This window comes from Dasypus novemcinctus, chromosome 24, assembly GCF_030445035.2.
Source record: "Dasypus novemcinctus isolate mDasNov1 chromosome 24, mDasNov1.1.hap2, whole genome shotgun sequence".
NCBI classification, from domain to species: domain Eukaryota; kingdom Metazoa; phylum Chordata; class Mammalia; order Cingulata; family Dasypodidae; genus Dasypus; species Dasypus novemcinctus.
This window is the reverse complement of record NC_080696.1, coordinates 58,224,776-58,237,098: the sequence shown is the minus strand read 5'-3', so window position 1 is coordinate 58,237,098 and position 12,323 is coordinate 58,224,776. Positions and strand designations below refer to the sequence as shown.

Below are 12,323 nucleotides of genomic sequence, written 5' to 3'. Positions count from 1 at the left end.
ACCTTTTCTGACTCTCATTGGATATGTGAAAACTATTTGCCAGAGAAACTTACCTCCTGCCCACGTTTTGATGTGGGAGAGGGAGAAAATTATATTAGTTAATATGAAACTGCCTTGTTTTGAACACATCCAAAAATAGCCAAGGAAAAAATTATCTTCACTAATAAAGCAAAGCAGATATGAAATCTTCATGCTTGAGGGAACATGAATGATCTTATTATCCTGAACATCTCGATGGCAACTATAAAAATTTATCTTTATTTGAGTTTCAGGCAAAATATAAAATAGTAATACTGCCTTAGGTTTAACACTGTTTGTGTCCTACAAATCCCAAGTCCTGGTTCAAAAGTAATCATAATAGAATAGCAAAGATACTATTCAAGTGTAGCCATTGTGTATCTAGCACTGTTATAGGTACTTTTACCTACAGTAACCCTAAAAGGAAGGTATGACTTAACTGAACTTACAAATCAGGCCCATTAAGTACTTTGTCCAAGGTCAACAGCTAGTGAAGAGTAGATCTGAGAACCTAGATCTCCCTGACTCCCAAACCATTGCTTGTTATGTTACATTGTGCTGTTTGAGAAATGAGTAAGAGATGAGGAATACAATCCTGATACTTTCCCTTCTGATCATTCAACCTCAAGTTTGCACATGCCCCATAGAGCATAAGCACCAAATAAGAATTTATTCAATATCAAGTTAAATTCTGAATCCCTACAATATCAAAGCACAATGCTGTGCATCATGGTTATCGTTACTTAATCATTGAATTGCTTTGAGTTCTTGGATAAAATACCCAAAAGGTCAGGCCAGTAAAAGGCCATAAAAGTCATGGAATAAAACTCTTCATTTTCTGTCAGCATTTTATTGCTTTTGGCCAAAGACTATTGAAAGAAATTGTAGAATTTATGTCTCTGCTATATTCATACTTCCCGTCCTGCATTTCTTTTACCTGAGCTCTTCAGCATCTCCCCATATCCATACCTGCCCCCTCTAGCTGACTGTCTAAATGCAGTCAGTGATTTTTACATGGTTCAGGCATGATTACATAACACACACAGACCCAAATGCACTTTTAAAAAAATCTCTATGGTTTTCTATAGCACTTTGAAGAAATATCAAAGTCCTTAAAATAATTTCCTAGACCCTTAGCAGTCCTACTGAAGTTCAATATGAAAAAAAAAATGTTTGCATGATATAAGTAGATTCATTTTATACCTATAAGATTAAGACAATTTCAAAGAAAGTTTCAAATAGTCATGATATGCTACAAATGCTTATGAAGGGGTTAGCCCTCAGACATCAACAGAAAAATGTCATGGTCTTTTCTTATTACTATGGGTTATATATAGTAAATCACAGAAAAATTGAAAAATATTAATATTTGAATAAGTCCTATCCAAAATAAGCACCCAGAAGTCCTAATCAATGCAGAATTCATTATGAAATATGAGTGGGGAATGATATGAGGTGAACAGTCAATAGAAAAGTCTATTCTATTATAAAACATTTTGTACTCCTAGATTCCACTGGTTGAAATTAATCTATAAATAATTTCTGAGGCCCAAAAGGGGACATATACCAGTCTTAGTAAACAATTCCTATTTTTCTATAGGGACTTTTCCCATAAGGAAAATAAATAGATGATTCTGACAAAATATAAACATTGCACTGAACATTAAAGTTTTATTTTTTAATGTGATGACCTTTGTGTTCTTTCGGTGAATCACTCACTCATTTACAGCATTTCAATTTCCAGGTATTAAAAATAGACCAGAAAAGAGCTGTTTTGGAAAGAAGAATTTTTAAACTTTCTGGGATAACTGAAGGAAAATCAAATTGGTCAAGTTTTGAAAAGTTAATTTTAATTAGCTGGGCTTTGTTTAAAATGGAACAAACCGATTAATTTGTCAGTGGGGTAGCATTCCTATCACCTGCTTACATGATCCCGGTTCTTGGGTATTTAGGACTTTGGTATTTACCTTCCTTGAATCAAATATTCCTGACAGGAAAAACTGTCAAAATTAGGGAGAAAAAAAGTCACAAGATCATTGTTTTCAACTTGAATGTAATGTCGGACCGTTTACAGAAAGCCTAAATTCTAAAAAGGAGGGGTGGGATATGAGGGAAATGAAATTTGTTCATTAGACAAATAGCTTTGTGGCTAATGATCCACTCAAATCTTACTGATACTTTCTTCTCTCTCACAGATTAACCTATAAAGGGAAAAAGGGAAAGCTCTAACAGTGCTTATTGGGTATCACAGTTAGCAAGTTTTAGAATTAAAACTTAGTTATCATTCATTACATTGTGAGCAAAATACATGGATCTCAATAACCTGCAACTTCAAAATATGTCAATGGCCCCCCATATACATGATGTGCCATAGCTAGTTCAGATGAGGAAACATAAAGTGCTAACAATATGGATATTTTCCAAAAATCAAGAAGCTGGTTTTTGCTCAGCTTGACCCAGTAAATGGTACAGTTTTAGCATTTTTACCAAGTTCAACTTCAGTTTGTTATATGGAATCAAACTGTAATGAAAAATCACACCACATGCATCAAACATTAGACTCCTCTACTGGAGAAAAAGCCATGTTGAATACATGAATATCTTATAAAAATACCTAGCATTACATAATCATAACTATGAGTTTCCCAAAGTGTGCTTCACATTGGATCTCAGAATTAAACCCAGGTGCCAAATGATGTAAATGCAACAAAATGCAAACCTGGAAAAATAATCACTGGACTCACCTCCCCGCCTCAAATGTGAACCATGTGGCATCACGTCCGTACCGCCGCAGGGCGCTTAGCGGCCAAGAGATGAGTTTGACTCTGGGATTCTGCACGTCCCAAAGACAGATATGCTCATATGTAATCTGCAAGGCACATTCGCCATGTACATCTAAGTTAGGAGATGGCATCAAATACACATTGAATCTCTCTGGGAGAAAAACAAAAGGTTAGTCCAAAATCCCAGGAATAAAGCATCAAAGACACAGGAACACAGAGGCATTTAAATACATTCAGGCACACATTCTTCTCTAGATTTTGGTTGAATATTCAGGCAGATAAATTAAGAGTCCCAGGAAATGATTTTTTAAATGCAGACTATGTTAAATAACATAATAACGATATTGTCTGTGGTTGTCAATAAACATTAAATATCATTTACATGACCAAAGACCATTTTTAGAATTTTTAAATTTGCATAATAAAAAAAACTGAATGCCAATAAGAGACTAAGGTAATAAAATCATTAAAAGCAATTTTTTCTCTGCCATGCACAAGTTAATTACACCCACATTTTTGTGTTCACAAAAGATGCAGGTGTAAAATAATTTTCTCACAGTTGAATAATGTAAAAGTTATACTGAGCAACTTATAATTTTCATAACAAAATGAATAAAATTGTATCCCAAATTATTTAAATAAGATTTCATACAAATACTATACATTTAACCGACCAAGAGCTTGGGAAAATGCCAAAGGATATATTTGAACTAGTTTTAACAAAGAGCTCTCTTCAGCCAAATTGGGAAGAATTATTCATTTGCTTATTTGGATGATTTGTTAAAATTTAATCCAGATTGCTCAATATAAAATTCTTGGCTGGTTACTGCAACCAAATTTTCATCCCAACAAATACAGTCATGGTATTCCTAGAAAATCCATTAACTGAGGAAATTACAGAGTTAAAATCTTTAAATGATACATGAACAAAAATATTATTACTATAATAAACACATTTCTACCTACACAGGTCATCATATAGATTGACTACATCAAACAAAAGTGTTGCACTAATAATTTTTAATTAGTAGTAGTCTAAATTAATAAGACAATTACATTAGAATTTTCAAAAATTTTAGTTGATGTTAACAAACAAGAATGTCAAAATTGGGTTCATAAAATGTATTCATGAACCTACTATGCAAAATTTCTAAGTAATTTCAAGCCCCCAATAACCAAATATTTGCTGTTTTCTAGTAACTCTACTTTTAAGGGTATAGTCAATGGAGGAAATAGCCCCCTTGAGAAATTTAAACAAGTATGTAAAAGGATCTTCATTAGGTAAAAATTAAGAGAGAATATTACCAATTTCTTTGTTTAGAAGTTCTTTTATAGCTCTACCTTACTCAAAAATGACAATGGCAATAGTAGTGCCCATTCTAATAACAAGACTTGAATTTATACAAATGAATATTTCGTGAGTGCCTTAAAAGATAGAGTTGAGTTTCATAGTAACCCCTAGTCATTAGATATCAGAGCTCTTCTTATTCTCATTTAATAGAAGAGGATACTGAGACACAGGAAATGGACAAAGCAAAAGTAACTCCTCATACAACTATTTCTTAACTTCAGTTTTTAACACTAGCAGGATATCCCTAATATAATCTGTGAAAACAAGCCCTGATCTGAGCACTTTAGGCAGAAAAAAAATAAGTGAAAATCTGCCGTGTTTTCTTCTTTATGTTTGGCTTCACAGGCATTTCTCTGTGAGGCTCTAGGAGGCTGTCCCTCTGTCCCTGGAGCACTGTGATTTAGTGCCCCAGGAGGAGCACTGAAGGAAGAGGAGCTGCTGGCTCGGTTGTATGACCTTGGGTAAGTGACAACCTCTCTGTGGCTCAATTTCATAATCTACAAAGAAGCCATGTTAGGGCTCAGTTATTAGCACTTCCTTGGAGATGGATTATGGGAGGTATGGTGCATCCAAAATAGTCACAGACTATCATAACTGTCATGAAGACGTAGTTCCAATTGGGAGGGAAAGCATTTTTTAATAACAATTGGAGAGTACTCCCATGGAGAGGGTCGGTATAGTTCCACTCCTGCAGGGTTTGTAATCAAGACAGATGATCCTAGAGCCCCTTTTCTGATACATCCTCATAGATCAAGGTAACTGGTTAAAGCAGAGCCCAGCGATCCAACCCATCCTTTCTCAAGGCTTAGCTGTTTGCAGACAGACATGATTCTAGGCTCATCCTATAAACCAACACTGGATTTGCAGACTTGCTCATGAATATCTCAGACATTATTATTTTAAATGATTTATTCCCAGGTTGAGCATTTAGTGCAAATAGTTGACTTGAGTGATTCGGAAAAAAAATTTTGCATAGTTATTTGGATTCACATTTTTTCAATACTCATGAAGTTAGGATTCTATTAAAAGCATTGGAAAGCACTTAATAAAATTTTACATGAAAATATAAGCCCAAGGGTATAGTTTGGAATTGAATGCTAATAAGCTATTTATCTCCTCAAAGCTTCAGTTTTCTCATCTGTAAAATGGGGGCAGTAATAGTACCTGTGCCCTAAGGCTGTTGTGAAGTTAAATTAATTCTTAACTTAAAAAACTAAATAATCTAGTGCAGGTAAAGAGTCTACCACAATAACTGGCATGCTGCAGGTTCCCCTAAATTTCGAACTGATATTCACATAGTTATATCCATATTTTGCATTAAAAAAAACAATGAGAAAAGAAATACAATGGAATGTTAACACAGGTTGTGGGTGAGAATGAATGTTATTTTTACTTCATAGATTTTGATAACTTGTAAAATTGTACATGCTGAAAATGCCTTCTGCTTTATGATCTAGAGGTGAAAGGCAGTTTAAAAAGGGAGGGCGAGAAATTGTCTTTACATACCACTCTGTTCTCTCTCCACACCGGTAGCCAGTAAGTCGGGCTCTCCGAGGCTGATGTCATTGATCCGCGTCCCGACACACTCCATCTGGAGTACCTTGCACCATTCGTCAGCCTCGAGATCTGTGGAAATGTCCAAAACCTTAGCCTGTATGCACAGCCCGTGCTGAGGGGCTGAAAGCCCAAGCCTCCCCCCCGCCCGGACGAACCTGAGTCACACGCGAAGGTCTTGGAGGTATCATCATTGAAATAAATCCCAATGGCGTGTTTCTTGGTGCTCTTTGGCAGTCGGGCGACATTCCTCACATTGTTGAGTTCCGTAACCTGAAACATGAGCAGTTAGAAGTTATGGTCCCAATGCCCGTATGGATGCCACCAGGCAATGGCACCACACGACGGCAAGAGGCAGAAACCAGGGGGTGCTCCACAGCTGAACATAACTTGACAGAGAAGTGTCTGTGGATTCGAAATCTATTGAGCTGAACTCTGGGTTAGCCTCAATACACAGCAAGGAAAGTTCCAAAATTGCCTTTCCTTATTAAATTTCCTGAAGCAGGTTAAGTGGCACAGATGCAAAACTTCACAGAGGCACAGCACTTGTTCCAGTTTTTCTTTTGTTTGTGTTTTTTCTTACACCCCCAGAAAGACTCTACCTATTAAATCTTTCTCAGCTCTGTGTCCACCCCTGGTGTCCCCATCTTTCTCAGCCTTCTGGAAAAGGCTCCAAATACTCCATCCCTTTAGAGAAGTCAGTGTCTTAAACGCATTAGCCCTGAGAGAGGGATGGGAAAGGTGATCCAGTTCAAAACCAATGTCTCTCAGCTCTTGGCCAGTCATAGACAGAGTCCAAAGGATACAAAAATGACCTTCCTCTGGGTTCAAGCCAAATATTTCAGTTGACAGTCCATGGGGAATTTGACTTGTGAAATATCCAGCCCCTCTCTGATGGATTCCTCTCCTAGCTTCTCGTTTGTTCCTGTTTTAGAGTCTAAGGATACTGCACCTGCCTCAGCTCAGCTCAGCAGGGAAAGCTGTCCCCATTCAACTTTCTCTCTCTTCTCTCCTGATCCCTTTTGTCCTTCAGTAAACTCCTCTCCTCCCACAAAGGGTTGTAGCTCATTGTGTGTTTCCGAAATGGCTGTTGGTCAGGTGTGGTATTTGGGACCTGCAGAAAAAGCAGCTTAGATGGCTTTAGGGTAGAGTATTTACAAGATAAATAGGCCTTTTTCACACTGACAAGTTTAGCCTCCCCTTAGAATATCTCCTTTTGGGCTATTTTTCAAAAGAAAAACAAAAGAGCCTCCCATCAAACTTTGCCTTCAGTTATGTTGTACAATTTCTCCCATCTATTAGTCTAAATTTAATAAATGTCTGATTCAAGAAGTAGGTGAGGAGAGAAATAAAGACCTTCTGTGCACACACTAATCTGATTATTTCATTTCCCTGTTTCTTAACTTCATCGGCTCCTCTTGTAGTAGAAATGCACATTTCTTAGTATGAAATGTCATACCCCAGCTCCTCAAAAGCTGGCTAAAGCTAGTAACTTCACACCCCATGTCTTATCTGACTAAACCAAGTCCCTCAGAGTTCACCAGCAGCAGCAGGTGATTTTTTTTTTCTTTTGGCTTATTCATTTTTGTGCTACCTCCCTAACACAAGCCACTATCATCTTACCTCAACTACTTATGGGTCTCTTCCATTTTAATCCCCTAATCCCCTTTAACTCATTGTCCACCCCGTAGCCAGAAAGATCTTTTCCAAACACAGATCTGACTCCAGCGTTTCTATGCATGAAACTGAAGGCCTTCCCGACAGCCCCCTCCCCAGCCTCCCCACTGCCTTTCCTCCTCAGGCTTCCCACTTCCCAGCCATTCTCACCTTTGTTCAGGTCCTGAGAGACAGCCGGGGTCTCCTGGCACAGAGCCTTCCCTGTGCCCTCTCCTTCCATCTCTCCCACTCACAACTGGGGCTCAGTTAAATCATGCCTGCAGGGCCCCTGAAGACCCCTTTCCTTGCTGGACCTCACGGGAGACTCAGGGAGTCCTGTGCCCTCCCCCTGGCCCTCCTCCGCTCTGCGGGTTTTGTTCACACTCCGTGGCTGTTCTCCTCTAGTGTGAAAGTTCCACAGGGCAGGGACAGTGGGTTTTTGCTCACCAAATCGTCTCCTCATATTGGGAACTCAATGCATGTGGACTTGAACAAAAGACAAAAGGCACCCAATATCTGGGGGTTGTATCTGCTTGTATTGGGTGCCTTTTGTCTTTTGTTCAAGTCCACATGCATTGAACCCCCAGATATTGGTTCCTATGAAGGCTAAAGAGACCCATGAGAGTTATGGTCATGGCTGATGGGGTTTACTACCAGGGCAGATGGCCCCTCTCTGGAAATGGTGTTTATGTGTGATGAATCTGGACTCAGATGGGATCTCCCTTCATAAGACTTTCATACTAATCTGCTGGAGGTGCAGTTAACGTTGGGGTTTAAGATATAGTTAGGGGATTTGAATCTCTGGACTGATAATGTGATAGCCAGGTCCTGAGCCTCAACAGACTCCAGCACCTACAATCTGATTTATTGGACTTACCACACTCAGCTAAGATGGAGTTGAAGAAGGACAATCACCACACCATGGAGCCTAGAGTGATTACAACTGAAAATGGGAGGATGGCAGCCAGCATCCATGTGGAATCTGAGCCTCCTCTTGACATAGAGGTGCAATGGACACAACCAATCCAATGTCCACATAGAAGAGGTGGCATTGGATTGGGAAAAGTGGACATGGTGGACGATGGGTATGGGGAAGGGCAGGAAGAGATGAGAGGTGGGGGCGTATTTGGGACGTGGAGCTGCCCTGGATGGCGCCTCGGGGGTGATCACCGGACATCGTGGATCCTCACAGGGCCCACTGGATGGAATGGAGGAGAGTATGGGCCATGATGTGGACCATTGTCTATGAGGTGCAGAGGTGCCCAAAGATGTACTTACCAAATCCAATGGATGTGTCATGATGATGGGAACGAGTGTTGTTGGGGGGGGAGAGGGGGGGTGGGGGGGTGGGGTTGAATGGGACCTCACATATATATTTTTAATGTAATATTATTACAAAGTCAATAAAAAAAAAAAAGGAAAGCATATCTTAGAGGAATAAAACTTCATTTCAATGCCTAAAAAAAAAAAAAAAAAAAAAGGCACCCAAAATTTCACTTACGTGGTGCTTCCCCCAAGACGAATGCCTCTCTTTCATGCCTCCTTTTTCTCTGGGGAAATCCCACTTATCTTTTCAAACCAACTTCTTCTAGAAACGTTGCACTGACTTCAGTCTGAATTAATTTCCCCTTGTCTATGGTTCCACATATATTCCAGGAAGCTCTAATCTACCACCTCTTATTGTCATTAATTCCTCTGTCTACTTCCAAGTTAGTCTTGCATCTCCTAGCGATAGTTTACTGATACACTGAATAAATGAAAGACGATCATACTGAAAGCCAACATTTATTGAACCCTCCATAACATAAAATACCACACACTATACTTAGTATATTTATATAGAATGCGTTATTTATCTGTGCGTGCACACAGACACACACACACACAAACTGAGATAGATATCATTGTTATCGCCTTTCTCCAGATAAGGAAATGAGGCCGAGGAGGGTTGTGGCATGCCCAGGTTGACAGGTAAAAGCTCTGAACAAGGCAACCTGACTCAAAAGCCTGCCCTCCCACCTTGCTGAAATACTATTGATGAACTCTTAAACACTTGAGCCCAGAGGATCTGTAGTCCTGGGACTCATCTCCTATTTAAGGAACTCTTCCCTTCAACGTGGCTTCTCTCAAGGGCAGAAGTAGGGTGAGAGTACCCCAGGTTTTATTCTGACCCTTCCGCTGAGGGATTATATAAGAGTCATCCACCCCAGGCCGGAACTCAGCCGTGACTTTGAACTAAAGCACTTCATTACACATCCATTAAGGGCAAAGAGGAAGGCATAAGTCACCCGAAGCAGTCAGGAAATGTAGGGGGAATTGTATGAGTCAGAACACAATTACCCATTTTGGAAATTGGTTTAGATAATGAGCAACTCAACACCCTCGCTGGGGGGGGGGGGGGGGCGGGGGATGGATATTCCCAGAGACAACGGCTTTCTGTGCCCTTAAAGGACAAAGGGGTCCTAAAGCAAATCTCTGTCCCCACCTCAGACCTCAGGACTACAGCTCAGTGAGTGCACAGGGAACATGCACACACATATACAAGCTTACCCATGCATACACACATGTACACACAAACACATATTCTCACATGCATGCATACATGTACACACATGTGCCCACACACACACACGCCTTACTTTCCAGAGCTACAATCTATACTAATCCACACTAATTCCTCAACACACATGCTAAAGTGATAACTATGACAGCGCATATTTGCAGAGGTCTTTACAAGTCATGTAAATCTGGAGGAAAAGCACAGCCTCTTTGCGTAGACTCCCATCCTTTTTCTGCCCCAGCACCATGACTAGTCCTGATAACCTAGTCAGAAATGTGGTTGTTCTACAATCTAACTTTCTGAACTATCTCCCCTAAGCTGAAGCCACAGTGTTTTTCCTGACAATCACTCGTAATATAACACCTCCTTAACTCTGAGTAACCCTGTCCAATTATCAAGGCTTTCAGGTACATACATTAATTTACTTGCTCCTCCTTATAACCAGTGATGTATGATTATTCCCATGTAGATATGGAACAGAACTTTAGAGAGACAAAGTGACTTGTAGTTATGCAGGGAATATATATATTATATTGCATTACCCAACCCTGGCCTCTTTTTTTCAGTAACGGTTTTCCCACAACCTCAGAGAACCACAGAGTTGGGGATAGTGTATGAGAGTTGATTTTCTGTGCTTCATTTTCTAAGAGATGATTTTAGGTGGTTCACAGATACAATATTTCACTTAGTTAAAAAGGTATTCCTTTTTTCAGTTTATTGAATTCTGCTTATATCAAGGAAAACTTTATATAACCCTTAGAAAACTATATTTTTAAAAAGATCGAGCCAGTTTTAAAGACTGCTGGAAGGCAACAAAGGTAGCCAGAATTTTAAATCATTATTTTCTTCCCATTGTATTTCTTTTTAATGTTAATTTCTATTCATGGCAATTGATACTGGTTTTCTATTGCTGGTAGTAATAAAGTCTTCTTCTGTAATGAATTTATTTAAACCAAAAAGTGAGGTGATTTAAATCAAAATATTAAGTAAATAATAGTAGAGGCAATACTGAGTGTAGCAGAAAACATTGATGAATAAATGACAAATGATTAAAAATTAAGAAAAAACACCATAAATCTGTCCTGCTGAAAATATTATGAAACTGACATGACATTCCATGGAATTTCTTATTCCATTAACAGTCCAAGAAATAACCAATGGGTCTAAAGGTCATACAATCACCAGGGAAAACTCTCATTTGCTTGGCAAAGGCATGACAGTAGATTTCAATGGAAACATGGTAAAGATTTTGTTCCCACTTAATATCCCAAAGGTCATTCATCTGAAGAGGACCATTTGTTTTCCTTTCAGCTTTTTCACACATTTCAAAATCAGATTTCTCTGGTAAGAAAACAATGATGCAATTCATATCTCATGACCTAAAACTGAAATATGATTTAAAGAATTTTTCCAAAGAGTGTTACAAATTTTCATTACTAACAAGGGTTTTGATACATAGCCAAAAAAATTAGAAGTCAAATTTTATGATTCAAAATGATATAAAAATAGAATTTAAATAATTTGACCTACACTTTTATATAATCTCCACGCTAAAACAATAGTAGATCAAAGTGGAAAAATCAAAGAGACTTCTATGTACTTTCTGGGATGCTTCCTTCTAGGTTGCTCTCAAATTGGTCATGTGAACTCAACACCTCTTGCCCTTCCTTTTCTTTCCCAGGATATATTTAAGCTTACAGACTCTAGAGATCTCTCCCTTGAAATTCAACTATAATCTGTAGCTGTCAAAGAAGACCCTAACAATTTGTTCAGCTTACTGAAAATGACAATATTAGAACATTTGAAAAGCTTGATTTTCCCCAGAAACTGGGTGTTTAATTTCTAAAACCCAGTTAACTCCAGGTTTAATCAAATTGCACATATCCTGGGGCCATTTCTTGGTTCCAGAAGTCATCGTAGGCTAACTCAAATGTTACAGAAGATGCTGGCTCCTGGAGACTGCAGCTCTGATAACAGTGAAGACTAAACAGGAAGTTCTTTTATGCATAAAGTATGCAAGTGAGTTCAGAGGTTGGAAAGAACTATGTATAGCTAAATGATTTTGAAAAAATGATTTTTCTTTCTCTCCGTAGGACTCGGTGGTTTTCAAGATTAGACCAAAGGCAAAATCTGCAGCTCACAGTATCCTTTGCTTTCTATCACAGACTGAATTATTTGTTCACAATCATTCATCCCCTCCCTACCCTTGTCACTTGTCACTCTTTCCTGTATGAGGAGTATACTTCCAGTCCTGGCAACTTTAGGCTTGGCCAATAGAATGTGAGCTGTTATACCACCTTCAAGTAGAAGGTTTAAATGAACCCTTAATTAGGTCAGTTCCTCCCCACTTCTTGACCTTCAACCCTCCCCCATGAGAACAACATTCTCCCCCCATCCTCCT

The 12,323-nt window shown here is 38.9% G+C and overlaps 1 protein-coding gene across 1 annotated transcript in view; it reads right to left on the bottom strand.

Moving 5' to 3' along the window:
- Positions 1-12,323, bottom strand: part of DOK5 (docking protein 5) — a 173,362-nt gene that overhangs the window by 52,405 nt on the left and 108,634 nt on the right. Inside the window, exons 3-5 of the mRNA XM_004447715.5 lie at positions 5,865-5,979; positions 5,659-5,778; positions 2,763-2,952 (exon numbers count right to left, since the gene is read on the bottom strand). Of these exons, the coding sequence (XP_004447772.1) occupies positions 2,763-2,952; positions 5,659-5,778; positions 5,865-5,979 (425 nt within the window). The remainder of the gene's footprint in view (positions 1-2,762; positions 2,953-5,658; positions 5,779-5,864; positions 5,980-12,323) is intronic.